General features: G+C 41.1%; 1 protein-coding gene across 1 annotated transcript; it reads left to right on the top strand.

The window, feature by feature from the left end:
• Nucleotides 1-10,881: 10,881 nt before the first annotated feature.
• IER5 (immediate early response 5) lies at nt 10,882-11,821 on the top strand. The gene has a single exon (XM_015813117.1). It carries the CDS (start codon nt 10,882-10,884, stop codon nt 11,677-11,679), a length of 798 nt encoding a protein of 265 aa, XP_015668603.1. The 3' UTR covers nt 11,680-11,821.
• The last annotated feature ends 3,669 nt before the right edge of the window (nt 11,822-15,490 follow it).

Here is a 15,490-nt window from a genome sequence, read left to right as displayed (position 1 = left end):
AAGCATTTCTTCCAGTTTTATGTTCAGGAGGACAACAGCCCTGTGTGGACTAAGAGAGAATCACCTAGTGAGTTTCCATGACTACAAGTGAATCTGGGTTTTCCTGTGTCCTAGTCTAACAATTTACCTAGCCAAATACAAAACTACTGTATCTCAAAAGGAAAAGGTAATTGGTAAGTCCTGGAATTGGGCTACCGTACTGTACTTGCAAAATTCTGGACTACTAGCTAACAGCAGGGACTCAAAAGTACTTTTGAAAAGTACATTTCATTTTTGTTGCCCAGTTATGGTATCTTGATAGACATTTTAAATCATCTCTCTTTAAATTAATTAGTTTTATTCTTTCTACTATAATGTCTCTCTTTTCTGATACATAAAGCCATGGTATATTTAAGCATGGTTTATTGAATAAATCACAACAGCTGATTCATGCAATTACTTTGCGAACTGCAATAGCCAAATTCGCACAATACTCTCCAACATATTTTGACTTAGAATATTATGCAAACTTAGACAATATATCATTCCCAACTTTTGTTTTGTAAAGAGCTGCTGTCATTATCACATCTCATCCAACCAGAGGATACATGTATTGGATATTTACCCGCTAACTCAGGGTGATCTTTCTGAGGAAATGGATTTAATCTATGTAAGTGTTTCTCAGTCTTACCTGCATTTGTGGACTATTAAATAAGAATTAAGAAAATATAGAGAGACCAAAATAACAAAACGAGCAATCCCTCTGTCCTTTTGATTTCATCTAATAATTATATTAGATGTTCCATTTGTTAATATTTTCCTCCCCCTGCATTTTAAAAGGCCTTTTATCATTGCAACAGAATGCTTCTCTCCATTTATGTTTTACTTCCCCAGCAACTAATCCTGGCTTCAAATTTTGTTTGCACAAAACAAGAGAATTTCCTGTTTTTAATATACATTGTTTTTACATGTTTGTTTCACTAACCTGTGGTTTGTTTAGTTATGGTTTGTTAAATTGGACGCATTTGCCTAACACATTAAGTTATAAATTATGATTTAGAAATCATAGTGGCCACATTATAATAAGACTAGCATCTTGAGCGACTTCATACCATCAAGATACTGCACACTCATTCTTCGTGGTAAGTTATACTAATTCCGTCTGCACAAACATTTTTGAGTCAGTTTCTGGCTTCTGACGACTGGGCTCATTCCTGCAGTTTTTTTGGCAACATTTCAGAAGTGGTTTATGTTGCCTTCTTCCCAGGGCTGAGAAAGAGTGACTGGCTCAAAGTCAATCAGCTGGTTTTGTGTTTAAGATTGGAATAGAACTCACAGTCTCCTGGATTCTAGCCTGATGCCTTTTAATCACTATATCAAACTGGCTTTTTCAATAAAATGCACTACAGGGAAAAAGAAGACCGATTGCTCTCCCTATGAAATTATAAAAATCTGCCTTATCCAATTGTATCTCCATACTGAATCCACTCCAACCCACTGGCACAACGCAATCTGCCTCGGGGCTTCATACCTCTTTCCCACAGACAAAATACATCTAGCCTGCTAAAATTAATATTACAACATCATTGTCTCTCATCATCAATAAAAACTAAGGACCAAACTGTTACACAGTAGGATGTATCTTACTAGATGTTGTTACTCTCATTCATCAAGGAGGTCAGCATACAGCCTTGACTGTATGTCCATCTTTTACCAATGCACAGATATGCTGTCTCTTGACATCAAAGGCACTTTTCAGTCATTAAACTTGCATCAGGAGCCATGAAGCACCAAGGCTGCCCCAGTTTCTTGTTCATACCAAGGAAAAATTCCCAAGACCCTCTCATTCACTTTTTTCTCTGTTCCTCCCCCGCTTAAGCAGCTTGGATTTCTGAATGAGGTTCCTACTTTTACTAGGAGGCTACACTGTCATTGCATTTTGAGACATAAAACAAAAAAAATGGTGTCTTTGTACCTTTTTTTTAAAAAAAGAACAAAAATGGTCAAAAATTACTGGACCTTCCTTCATTTTACAGGGCACTGTCTATTCTGTTAGCTTCTTTTGTTACATTTTTGCCTGACCTATTTGCTTTTGGTGTGAATTGAAGCGGAATTCCCAGGGTCTGGGTCCCACTGTCCTCTCCCTCAGGTATTCCATTGTCACCCAATTAACAGCAGAAAAACAGCAGAAAAAACTGTTACTAAGGCTTTTTCCTCCCAAGTAATGTTGAAAGAGAGGGGGACTGTCTAATTCCTTCCTCTCTTTATCTTCCAAAAACGGTCTCCTCTGTTTGAGCTTCTGCAATATGTTTTCAAGGGATGACAATACTGCAAAGATGCACCGCAATAGGATTCCTCTCATTGGTAAGAGAGACAACAAAACCCAGCAGCAGTTCAAGAAGAGCATCGTGTTCGCTGCTCTGATCTGGTTCTAAAACTTTTTTTCCATTACAGATCTTGGTTGTTGACATATTGCCAGAGATAATTCTTTCATCTTCTCAGAGATGTACAAACACCATGGGAGCCCACACAAGCTCATTCAATCTGACTTGATCAACCAAAGATGCTTGTTAGAAGGCTTTTGCCCTGCAAAGCAATAGCTTTTATTAGCTGAATAAAACTGATTGATTTTTTTACATTAAGCCCCCAGGCAGCCCCTTCTCTTTGCAAGGTTGCTTCAGGCAGCAAAGATTTTCTTTGCCTTTGTGGAAAAAGGGAATTCTCCCAGCAGAGGGATAAAGATTTCACCTTGCCTAAATTATCATACTACACTACTGACGGGTGCCTTTCATGCTGATTCTGCCCTTCTCTTTACAGATCCAGAATGTATTACTACAAGAGACAATACAGAGAAAACTTTAATATTAATAATACTAGGACATTATAAGGGTCACAATGCAGGTTGTAGAATAAGGAAGTTAGGCTCTTGATAAATCAGGATTAGGCCACATGCCTCTAGACACTTCCTATTTATCTGCAGTGTCCTGTGGAAACTAGGGATTCATTATTATTTTTTAGATAGATGGAAATGCCTCAGACTGACATGGATTTCAACTACCAGAAATCTTTTTGAATAACTCTTTGTTATTCAAGAGGAAAAAGAACCATGGGCTCAGAGAAGTGATTGCAGGCTTTGGGGTTTGCAACAGTAAATTTGTGAAGTCAGCTCCTAAGAGAACCATTTGGTGATGGCTTCCCTGAGGCTTTTGTTTGTTAAGATTCCAAATGTTCAAAATTTCAAGTTGCTTCTCATCAGCTCAACATATCAAAAACAAATATAATAAACCATGGTTTATTTTAAATAACCACAAGCCTGCAGGAGAGCAAATATAGGAACTGAAATCCAATATATCTAGATTACTAACATTGTGGTGTTATGCAGTTCATGCTGGTTTTAAGACATATTTAATTTCTGATTGATTCCAGTGGCTTTTATAGAGAGAAGAGGAGGATCTATTTTGGCAGCAACATCAATACATTGAAACTTTGAAACCCACTGACCAAATAACTGTAAAATCTGTGGTGCAAACCTTGAGAGAAGATTTATAAGAAGATTTTGTTCTGGGCCTTCTGGGCATCAATACATCACTGACACGCTTGGATACAATATTGAAGTTGTAGCTCTAGTCCAGTGATGGCGAACCTTTTAGAGACTGAGTGCCCAAACTGCAACCCAAAACCCACTTATGCATTATCGAGTGCCGGGTGGGTGTGGCCAATTGGCTGGGCATGGCTGCGGTAGTAACAGCAGACTGGGTGGGACTAAAAAGTTCAATCAATCAATTCCAACTTTGCAAGATCTTTTTTTTCCCGCGAGAAATTGAAATTGACTGATTGAATCTTTTTTTTTTTTTGCACATGGCGGCAGAGGCCTAAAGCGAAAAGGTTTTATAAAACCCAGCTGAAGGCCTAGGACTGAAGCGACGTTGCGCGTGCCCACAGAGAGGGCTCTGAGTGCCGCCTCTGGCACCCATGCCATAGGTTCGCCACCACTGCTCTAGTTCTAATAGAACGTGATATCTTAATGCAAGAGTGAACTCTTGCAGACATAAAATTTTCATTCTGCTCAACTGTTAGGTGCTCTAGTATAATATTCTGCCATCGACAGCAGCCAAGAAAAGGCCTCTGAAAAATGCAAAAAAGTAAGAACTGATGTTGCTCCCTGCTTTAGTAAACAGTGAGAGAATACTTCTACAGATAGAAGTTTCATGTTGCTATTATGAGTGTAGAACTTCAATAATTCATTTAGGACACATTGTTAAGTAGATTGATTGGATTTATGTTTCTTTGATTACTATATGGAAGAGAATGCAAAATGGCATACAAAAATTCATGTTTAAGGATCACCCTAATAAAAATGTTTATTTTAGGATAAAATATGTATTTTGTTATCTTAATGCAGTCTTTGAGTATCTTTTTTAAAACAATAAAGGTTTGCAGCTAGAGGTGGAAACAAGGTGGAAAGGATTTAAGAATACATGCAAATCTGACAATCATCCATGCAAAATAACTTCAAAAATCCAAAGCAGTTTAATCTTTTTTTAAAAAAAAAACCTTAAATTAACAGTGAATTTCATACTGTATCTTGTAGAAGATCTTTGTCCACCAAAGATAATCCAACCACATTTAAGAAGACTGGGTACAATGGAGTGGCATCTTATCCATCCCAAAGCTGTTTTTTTAAACTATGGCAGAGCATTGCTAATATTGCAAAACATTTACTTTACTCCATTTAAGTAGAAATGAATAAGTAACTGGGACTTTCTGGCAGGACAGATATGTGCATATATGTCTCAAAGGGACAAATATTTGGGAGGGGCCAATTTAGATTAAGAAAGTAGCCCTCCATGCGAAATCCTAGAATTCTAAGCCATTTTGGCCAGTGATGGCCCTCCTCTCCATCCTCACACTTATTGGGAAGGCTACTTAAAATTTGTTCTTATAAGACTCTTATAAGACCCTTTGTATCTTCGTAACAGCACTTAGCCAACTTTGGTTGATCTCAGCAAGCTGAATTAGGGTCCAGTCTGAAAAGTGTGAGAAAGTGGGCTGCCCAGGACATGGCCAATCTTGAGCCCACCAAATTGAGTGTAAGTGTGACGGAGACTACTAAGAAAATATCAACATAGTGGGCTAGACAGGGAAATCAAAAAGATACCCCAGAAGGTATGTCAAGTCATTTATGTATTGTGGCCAAAGCAACCATCTCAACTCAAGAGACCGGACCTCCTTAATCCTGTAAGTTTGATTTGTAAGTAGATGGAACAGTATGTTTTTGGCCTTCATCAGTGTGGGAATTTAAATCTAGTCCTAACGGCGTAAGTACAGTATTTTGGAAGCTTTGTATATAAAGCACTCAACACGTTGCTGAATAGAACCGCCCATCTTGAATTATAGTTTGCATCCACCCATTTGCATGAATTCACAGGCTTTATCTGTGAACTTTGGTTATTGAGCAGCCAGGATATGATGCTGCACAGTCCTACCAAGCCATATCCACTCCCCAATAGTTACACTCAGGGCTTTCCCAGTGTCTGATAAATATAAACTCAGAACAACAAATCATTCATGGGCAGCAGGCACACCTTTGACAATTGTAAATGACTTTTACAAGCTGTTTCCTGTTCCCTGTTGTTTGCAGGGCTGTCTGTTTTCCCTTCCTAACAGGGAATGGTTCCCTGCAGATTTGATGTAGCCCATCTGTGAAAAGGTTTTCCCTTCTCCATCATCACCTGTTCTGCAGTCACCCCCTAAAAATCAAATGGAATTGAAAATGAATACATAAAAGCCACCTCTTAAGTCAGCTTTGATTTGCCTTCCTCCCTCTGCCAAGGAGCTGTCTTCAGAATGAGCAGCTGAGCTGCTGGAGAGAAAGACTGTTGTTAATTGTTTGTCAAATCTTTCCAGACCAGCGAGATTAGCACACATGTACATCCTTTCTCACAACCTATTCCCCCTCTCTGTGTTGCTCTGTGACCCCAGCTGAGCAAGGGTGGTGGGTGGGGGCCATTTTTATGGGAAAATAGAGGCATCCAGAGAGACCCCATAGACTAAAACAAGCAACCAGAAAAAGAAGAATATGACATTACGGTAGCAGTCTGAGTCTGATTACTCGTCTCCAACATTCCCCTGGGGGTCTGTGTGTGGTAAGCCTTCTTAACCAATCGTGGTACAGAGACAAAAACAGTCTACAACCAATCATAGCCGCTGTTTAAGAGCAACACTGGCACATGTGTGCCTGCAACCACAACCCTTTCGTGCACACCCTGGAAATCAAAGCAGGTTGTCGCTCTCACACAGGGGCAAGAAAGTGGGAAGGCAATGCAGCTGCCTAAGAGGCTGTTGGCCTCACAAGCAGCCATGTGACTGACTGCCTCTGTTTGAAATTTACTAAAGAATTACATCAGTCTGGGAAGGTGGGGGGAGAAGGAAGGAGGAGGATGAAATCACAGGGGAGAGGAGAGGGATCTAGAACAAAAACATTTGTGTTCTTAAAAGGGTAATGTCACAGCCTGTTTTCTGCAATATTTATCTTCTCTTTTTATTGCTTTCTCCAACTGTTTAGAGCACTTCGTGTCTGTCAGATATTCAGCATAGTTCCTACAAGATGCCAGGAGGGAATTTCAGTCTTAAGGATCTGAAAGGTGCCGCATTGACATACATCATTGTTTGCCTATTGCCCCTTAGTCTTAGAAAACAAGGCTGATTGTTACAATGATGGGGTGAACAAGAAGCAGAAACTGACATATGTGGGGACTGTGGGAGTAACTCCTTAAAGCAGCTAAGCCTTTCTACAGGTTCTAGTGGTTGAACCTTTGCATATATATATGTCGCAGAGTTTTTGCATTTTGTTTTGTTTTTGACTGTTGGATTCCACTATTAACATTTTTTCCTATACTGTAATGCATTCTTAGGCATATTTATTAAGAAGAAAAAGAATAGCAAAGCTGGAAGAGCATAGTAATTGAGCCTTTTTGTCTAACCCCTGGTGCATACTGGAATCCAAATTAAAGTATCCCTGATAGATGTTTTTCCATTCTCTGTTTGAACATAACCAGTGAACTCACCTCTCTTTTCAGTAATTGGACCCACTGTTTAGCTGTTCTTGTTGTTAATTAGAAGTGTTCCTAATAGTCAACCAACATCCATCTTCTATAACTTAAAGACCATTATTCTGAGTCCTGCACAATGGAAGGAAAGAGAACAGATGTTGACCATCTGTATCATATTCTTTCAGGTACTTGGAAAGAGCTATCATGTACCTTGTGAGCTGTCTTTTCTCAAAGCTAAAGTTAACAACTTAGCTCACTGTCTTCTTGCAAAATGTTTTCAGTCCCCTAATCATCTTCATTGTCATTCTTTGCACCTATTCATGTTTGTCTGAATTTTTATTACAATATGGAGCTCCTTGCTGGACACAACACTTGTGATGCAGTCTGACCACTATAGAATAGAGTGAAATATTCCTTCCCATGATTTGAAATCTTTTAGTTATAGCGATACTGCCTTTTCAATGTTATCTGTTACCTTTTTGCAGTGGTGGGATTCAAATATGTGAACAACCAGTTCTCTGTGTGGATGCCGCTTCCGGAAGTCTGTTCTGGGCCTGGGCAACAAAAAATTAGCTACCGGTTCTGCCGAACTGGTACTAACCAGCTGAATCCCACCACTGCCTTTTTGCCATTTTCATGGAATTTGTTTCTTGATTACTAATATGCTTATTTTTATTTATTTTTAGATACATACAGTACATATAGAAAAGCAGCCTGGATACATTTGATGTTATCCAGCGTATTCTGTCATTACATTTTCCCATTAAATTTATTTATCTTATAGACTATATTAATAGAAAAATTTCTGTTCAGTTTTCTTAGTGAATTGGTTTTGTTTTTTTATAGGTAGAAAATATCCTGATGGCTTATAGTATTTCCATGCTTTCTTGAGAAAGGGTCTAGCTCTGTTTAATGCAAAGAATCCAGAATCTGGTTTGGGAAAAGGATTCTTGTGCCTTAAAATAAACATTTCTCATGGCTTGTGTTTATTTTGAACTATTAAGAATGCAGACATCTGTACCAGTTACGGAGAAATAGTCTTTCCTAACCGATCAACAGTGCAATTCTCTACTGCCTTCCCTAAGTCATGAATCCAGTGAAACGTATTAGATTTTTATCTCACCTTTATTATTTTTATAACTAACGTAAGTAGTGAACACACCTAATACTCCTTCCTCCTTCTGTTTTCCCCACAACAACCCTGTGAGGTGGATGGAACTGAGAGAGAGAGAGTGACTCACCTAAAGGAACCCAGCTTTCGTGACTAAAGCAAAACTAGAACTTACAGTCTTCTGCTTTCTAGCCTGGTATCCCTTTATGATTATTCTTCTGAGCGTGAGTGAAGGGATTTAAATGGAAGCTTGAAAATGAATCTTGTTATTTTTATAAATAACTTAAGGTGGCATTTCTTCTCAGAAGTGAGTTCAGTTATGTTCTTATTTTCAAGTTATGTCCAGCTTCACTACTGTTATGTACCGTACATTTGTCAAATCAGAAATAAAATCCAACTAGAAAAATAAATCAATGTTGTGGCTAAAAAACCAAGATGTGTGAGGAAATGTGGTATTGGTCAGCAAGACAAATACTAAACTCCATTTAGAGGGTAATTCTGTGCTCACATATTTGGATTTAATTGCCACTGAACCTCTGGGTAAATACATACAGGTTTTTGCAATGAATTATCTGGACAGCAAGCTGCCCTTTATAGATGGCATTGGAATATTTAATAAGAAAAAATAGTTAAATGATTTCAGTGAAACTCGACTACAGATAAAAGCAGAAATTCTTCTTAAAACCACTTTTTAAAAATAGATTAAAATCTGGCTTTTGTGAGGGAGTTTGGGTGTAAAGTCCATTAAGTCATTGACACATTGTTTGCTTTATTACTTAAACTGGGAAACTTTATCAATCTTGTTTATGAGTATGTATGTATAATATAGTCATTAAGTGCTTCCCTAGACAATATACAAAATTGATATGAAATTCAATTTTATCACATTGCTTCAGTATATTGATGCTGCATTTTGCACTAACTATGCTTTGCAGACCAAATATAAGGACAGCATCATCCAGTATACATAATAATAGAGGCAGGGCTTTTTTTCTCATAGAACGCCCAGAACGGAGTTCCGGCACCTTTTTTGGATGGAACCTTGTAGAGTAGGCAAGGCGGGTTGTATGATGTGTGTGAGTTCCGGCACCTTTTTTTTTTTTTTTTTTTTAAAAAGCACTGAATAGAGGCATGATGTTTTCACTGCCTAGGATCCTTGAGCTAAGCTATTCTTGTCCTGGTGATTCAACTGAACATAGTAAAATATGTTCTTTATCACTATGGCACTTGGTTCTTTAGGGACAATAATCTCCAAACTCCACTTCTACTCCTTTAAAGAGGATTGCAATCAAGGACAAGTTAAAGCACTGATTTCTTGGTCCTTGGAACTAACATCCTACAGTACCACCACTTACAACTGCATTCAGAAACTAGTCTAGGAGTGTACAGCCTCTTCCTAAATGTAATGGAAAAGGTTGGGTACAGTAGAGGTAGTCCTTGACTTATGACCACAGTTGAGTCCATAATTTCTGTTGCTTAGTGAGATGTTTGTTGTGAATTTTGCTTTGGAGGCTCCATAGAAATTGGAATAGCATTGGGGAGAAAATGGTCATCCAGTGCTTTGCTACTTAGCTTCCAGTAAGTGGAACATGCCTTCTATAACAACCTCCCTCCTCCCCCCCAAGCTTAAAGTGAGGCAATCCAAAATGAAATCAAGCAAAAATAACTGAAGCAATCAGGAATCTATTGATTTCCATATATTCTTGACCTTTAGTAGATATATTGAGACTGTATTGTTAAATGCAACCAACTTTATTATTCATATTTTGCTTGTCCAAGTATTACAAAATATACTCAAAACGTTTTGAATAAGCTCTTCCCAGAATGATGCAAAACCAGTATTATTCCTCTGAATAATCTCCGCAGAAAGGAATTATTCTATTGTTACAGTGAGAGTAAAGGTTTTAACTTGCCACTTCCATATTCACAAGGCGGCTTTAGATCGAAAACTTGGGAGACGAGGGAAACCGTTGACGGTTGGACTAACAAGAAGTAACCAGTACTGCGTATCTGAAATAAAGGAATATTCCTCTAGCTTCGTGGCAAACTCTTCAGTAGTCATTCTGCATTATAGTTTTGTCCTCAACCGTCCATCCACGCCGCTTTATTGGTAAACAAACTCTGGATCACGTTCAGTGTGCCTAATTGAAAAAGAAACGTGCAAATCAACGCATCAAATCTTAATTAAAGAATTCTATGCGATGGCCGCGGGATTTACTAATATTTTTGCCTTTGTCGCCAGGATAAAACTTGGAACACTCGTGTCCAGATAAACCCCGGTTTCGCCACAATTCCCCATAGCAGAGAATCGCAACGTCTAATCAAGAACCCACGAGGTTTAGCGTTGCTCTTTTAAAAACAACCAGCCAGCGCTGAACCTTTTCCTTTGCAACCTTCCTCATTGGCCAAAGGCCGGGAGGCTCACTGGGGTTGGCGGAAACACAATTCAAGCACGGCGGGTACGGCCGGGTGTTCTGATTGGTCGGAACGCAAAGGGGCGATATAAAAATCGCGCGTCCCGAACAGGCTTGCATTTGGTGGCGGCGGAATGCGGGCTCGCGTCTCAGCGTGGCGATGTTGTGGTTTTCTTTTCGCTAATTTAAGAAAACGAGAAACGCCTCCGAGTTTCGCGCGTGTGTCTGAGCAACGTGTATTTTTAGGGAAGGCTTCCTTCGCCTCTTCGTTGAAGTGGGTGTCCGCTGGCGGCGATTCCCTGTAAGTTGCCTGCAGAAAGGCGGCATGGAGTGCAAGCTGGAAGCTCACCGTATCGTCAGCATCTCGCTGGGCAAGATGTACAGCGCGCGAGGTCAACGGGGCGGCGTGAAATTGCACAAAAATCTCCTCGTGTCGCTGGTCCTGCGCAGCGCCCGGCAAGCCTACCTGAGTGAATTCGATTGCTCACCTTCGCCTCCTCTCGCTGCTGCTGCTGCTGCTTTTTCCTCGCCAGCAGCCGCTGCGCCGAATCCCCTCCGAGATGGCGGGGACGAAGGAGGGCGCCCGCCGCTGCCCTTGTCTCCTCCTCGCGCCTTTCTGCCGCCGGCGCGGGCGATCTTGCCGTCTGATCCCCGGACTTCTGCGTTGTGCCGGAAGCTCCCGTCGTCTGAGAGGGAAGTTCCGCGGTTGCCACGCTGCTGCTGCGGCTGCTGCTGCTCTTTCGTGAGCGAAGCTGGCAAACGGCCGGCCGGGGCTCCTCCTGCGCTCTGCTGCTCCCGAAAGCGGAACGCTGCTGTTCAACCCGAGGGCGGGACGGAGGAAACGTCTCCGGGGAGCTCTCCGCTGAAAAAGGTCCGCAGGGAGGAAGAGGAGGACATGGAGACGGGCAATGTGGCCAGTCTGATCAGCATCTTCGGCTCCAGTTTCTCGGGGCTACTCAGCAAAAAGTCCTGCGGGGGCGAGAGGGAGGGCAGCAATCAACGGGGAAGGCGGCAAGAGAAGGAGGAGGCAGGAGCGGCCGAGGCAGAGCCCGGACAAATCTGTTGCGATGAATCGGTGCTGCGGAACCTCAACCCTTGGAGTACGGCTATCGTGGCTTTCTGAACTTCCTCCTCCTCCCCCACTGATCCCGGGGACACAATGTGGGGCAGCTTTGATTCAGACACAGAGAGTAGGCGCTTAGGGACCGTCAGATAGGAATGGGGACTCGTGGCTCCAGGTGCTGTCCTCCTGAAGGGGTGTGTGTGTGTGTGTGTGACGGTGGGATTGGAGCAAACCCCCAGCTGCCCTTCACACTTCTTTTCTGGACGCCCTTGGTGGCGAGTGTTTCGTTCTGCATGAAAGTATTTCAGCTTGTTTCCACCTGTTCAGAAGTTCCCTTTCTCCAGTACCTGCACACTTTTGGAAAGATTAGAGTAGACCTCTTGTTATCCTACCATTCAGAGCATGTTCTGTGAGTTGCAAAAGTCTTCAAATGACATTTAGGACCAAAGGGGGGGGAGAGTTTTCTTACCCTGGTAGGCTGTGTTGATGGGTGCTGCTGGGGTGTGTTAACAAATTAATGGTTTGGAGTTCTCTGGGACGTTTTGTTGCTCCTGGTCTTTGTTATATAAAGGCCCTTGAAGGAAAGTGGGTCTTAATGGATGTTTTGTAAGCTCTTTCTCTGGTTGTGTTTTGTATGAAAATGTAACTGCGTGTGTGACACGAATTAAAATATTTTGACATTGTTACATTACACGTGTGTTTCTGCAGTCTCTGGGATGGGGAGTTGGGCAAGGATTGGGAGCAGAGGCATAGAACAGACTTCTCCATGCCAACTGGATTGATGACAGACCCACGGATCAGGAGCACATCCAGCTAGGAAAAGGCAATTTAGGATGAACCTCTTTTCTAAAGGATAGTTTAGGACAGTGATGGCGAACCTTTTAGAGATCAAGTGCCCAAACCGCAACCCAAAACCCACTTATTTATTGCAAAATACCAGGGCCGCATCAGCATTGTGGTGCCCGGGGGGGGGGGTTAGGGAGGCTCCTCTGAGTGCTGCCTCTGGCACGCAAAACTTGGGGGCACAAAAATGAGCCTGCATGCTGCAAGGCGCAAAAATGGCCACTGCCATGTCGCGGGGTGCAGCTACAAGGTGCTGTACCACGTAAGAATGGGGCAGGGCTAGTGAGTATCATGCAGGCACTAGTCCCACCCCATTTGTAGTGCGTCCATGCTCACGGCCCCATGTGTGCATGCACACATGTAAAATGCTTCCCTTCCAGTCCACCAATCGACAATGGTTGGTGACCTCTGCTCTACCACCTATACTCGAGCTTGCTAGTCGGCCGCTTCGCCCCCTTTGTGCTGGGCGGGGCTCCTGCTCCGGGTGGTGGTAGTGGCCTGATGGACCTGCTGCTGGCGGCGGTGGCGTGCGTGCCAACAGAGAGGGCTCTGAGTGCCGCCTCTGGCATGCGTGCCATAGGCTCGCCACCACTGGTTTAGGATGAGAATTGGAAAATGATAGTCCTTGACTTACCCATTTTGCAAATCTGATGAAGGGAACACTTAATATGTGAATTAAGTTTCAGAAGCCATAACTGAAACTGACTGAATTGCCTACCTCAGAGTGTAATGTGATAGATAAAATTTCTTTGCTGATAAGCCTTGATTATATGCAAGTAATCACTTCATATGATGGAATTATATCTGACTTTGATAGATGCTATCTTGAATACCTCTGTCCATGAAGAGTCTAGTACTCCAAAGTACTATTTTGCCATCTTGGCAACCTGAAAATTATGTGGACTTCAACTCCCAGAATTCCCCATCCACTGCTCAAAAGTCCCTTATGGGATTGCTGTTTTAATCAGTGCCAGTTTCTCATTTATGTCAAGAGAATGGCCACCCTTTCTTGATCTGTGGCATAACATGGATGAAGGCCAGATTGGTACCATGGACGGCTTTACTCAAAGGAAAGCATAAGTATTTCCCACTTGGGATACCTATCTGAGAGTTGCAAACTTAGAACAGCTCTTTTGACCAGACCCAGGACAGGCTGTCAGCATCATCTTAAATGTGGCTAATGAAGAAGCTTTGTGTTGTCTGTAAGTTGAAAGAGTGAATACTGTTCATACTAATTCTCATCTCTGCCTGAGGGATTTGAAGTTTGTAAAACTACTAGGCTTCCTCACCAACATAAATTTCAAAGTAAACCCAAGGATTTCATTGTGAATTCTCACTACTTAGAAAAGTTTTACACATCCTGAACCATGTACCTTGAAAAGAGTGCTTGCTTTGAATAGGCTAGCTTTATAGAATAGGCAAAATGACTAGTTTGTACTCACTCGGGAACATTTCATTTTTATTTATTATATTTAATATTTATTACAAAGAATAAATGCAGAACTCTGAAAAATTAGGCATGCTTTCTAGAATTTTTCTTTTGAGAAGAAATATATCTGTGAGGGAAATATCTTAGACTAACAGGGTGTCTCATTGCCATGGCAACTTTTTGAAGTTATGTCACTGTAGGTTATTCTTGGCTGTGTTTCCTTGACCCCTTCACATGTAAGCTCACAAAAAAAGACAATTCAACAACTGCCTAAATAGTCTGTAAATGCACTTATGTTTCACTGTAGTTGGGCACAGGAACTAGACTAGAGAGATAAGTCAAAGTGCGGACAGTAACCATTTATTGACTTTTTGCTGAGACTGAAAAGTTGAGGATTTATGGATTTTAAGGATGGATTATGGTAAGAAGAGTGATTTATCTGTATCCTTATGGTGGAGAGTGAAGAGTTATCAAATTTATACTTGTGATGAAGATCGGAACCCACTTCTTTATATACTTTTCTTTTTCTTTGCACTCGTTATTCTCGATTTGTCTGAATTTAATTTGTATTTGTTTTTTCTATTTTAAAAACTTTCAGTAAAAGTTATGGGGAAAAGGTGCAGACAGAAGAGACTAATAGAGTTTTAAGTTAGTCATGACTCAATGATTTCAATATAATCTGTGCCATTGAAATTAACTCAGATTTGAGAGAGTAATAATTTTCACTGACAGTCAAGGTAGGTTAGCCCCATATACTTTTATTTTCCCTCTTCATAACTCCTATCCTGAAGCTAGACACATTACTTTCAAAATAACATTTTAGCTTCACTATTTTCCTTCCCAAGCTTCCTTCCCTTTTCTGCATCTTTCTATGCCAGACTGCCATTAAGGGTGTAATTAGATTGAAAAATTAGTGACAACCATAAGAACCATAAGAGATTTTAAGTCTTAGAATATTGAATATGTGTAGCTGGCTGCTTATGTGATGTTTGTAAAATAATTTATATCACTATAGAACAAAAAGTTGTAAGCTATGTATCTTTAATTGCTGTCTTTGCTTTTAGATAGAAAAAGAAAGCAGTATAGCATCCTACAAGCTAGACTCCAACAGTATGTGGATCGAGAACTACCAGAAGTACAGGGAGGATTTCGAAGAGGCAGAGGAACTAGAGATCAAATTGCCAACATACGCTGGATTATGGAGAAAGCTAGGGAGTTCCAGAAAAACATCTACTTCTGCTTCATTGACTACGCTAAAGCTTTTGATTGTGTGGATCACAACAAATTGTGGCATGTTCTTAAAGAGATGGGAGTACCAGACCATCTTATTTGTCACTTGAGAAATCTATATGCGGGTCAAGAAGCAACAGTGAGAACTAACACGGAACCACTGATTGGTTCAAAATTGGGAAAGGAGTCTGGCAAGGCTGTATACTGTCGTCCTGCCTATTTAACTTATATGCAGAGCACATCATGAGAAAGGCAGGGCTAGATGAATCAAAAGTTGGAATTAAGATTGCCGGGAGAAATATCAACAACCTAAGATATGCAGATGATACCACTCTGAAGAGGAACTAAAGAGCCTCTTGATGCGGGTGG

This window comes from Protobothrops mucrosquamatus, unplaced genomic scaffold (assembly GCF_001527695.2).
Source record: "Protobothrops mucrosquamatus isolate PMUCROS unplaced genomic scaffold, P.Mucros_1.0 scaffold140, whole genome shotgun sequence".
NCBI classification, from domain to species: Eukaryota; Metazoa; Chordata; class Lepidosauria; order Squamata; family Viperidae; genus Protobothrops; species Protobothrops mucrosquamatus.
This window is presented reverse-complemented; position numbering and strand designations above follow the sequence as displayed.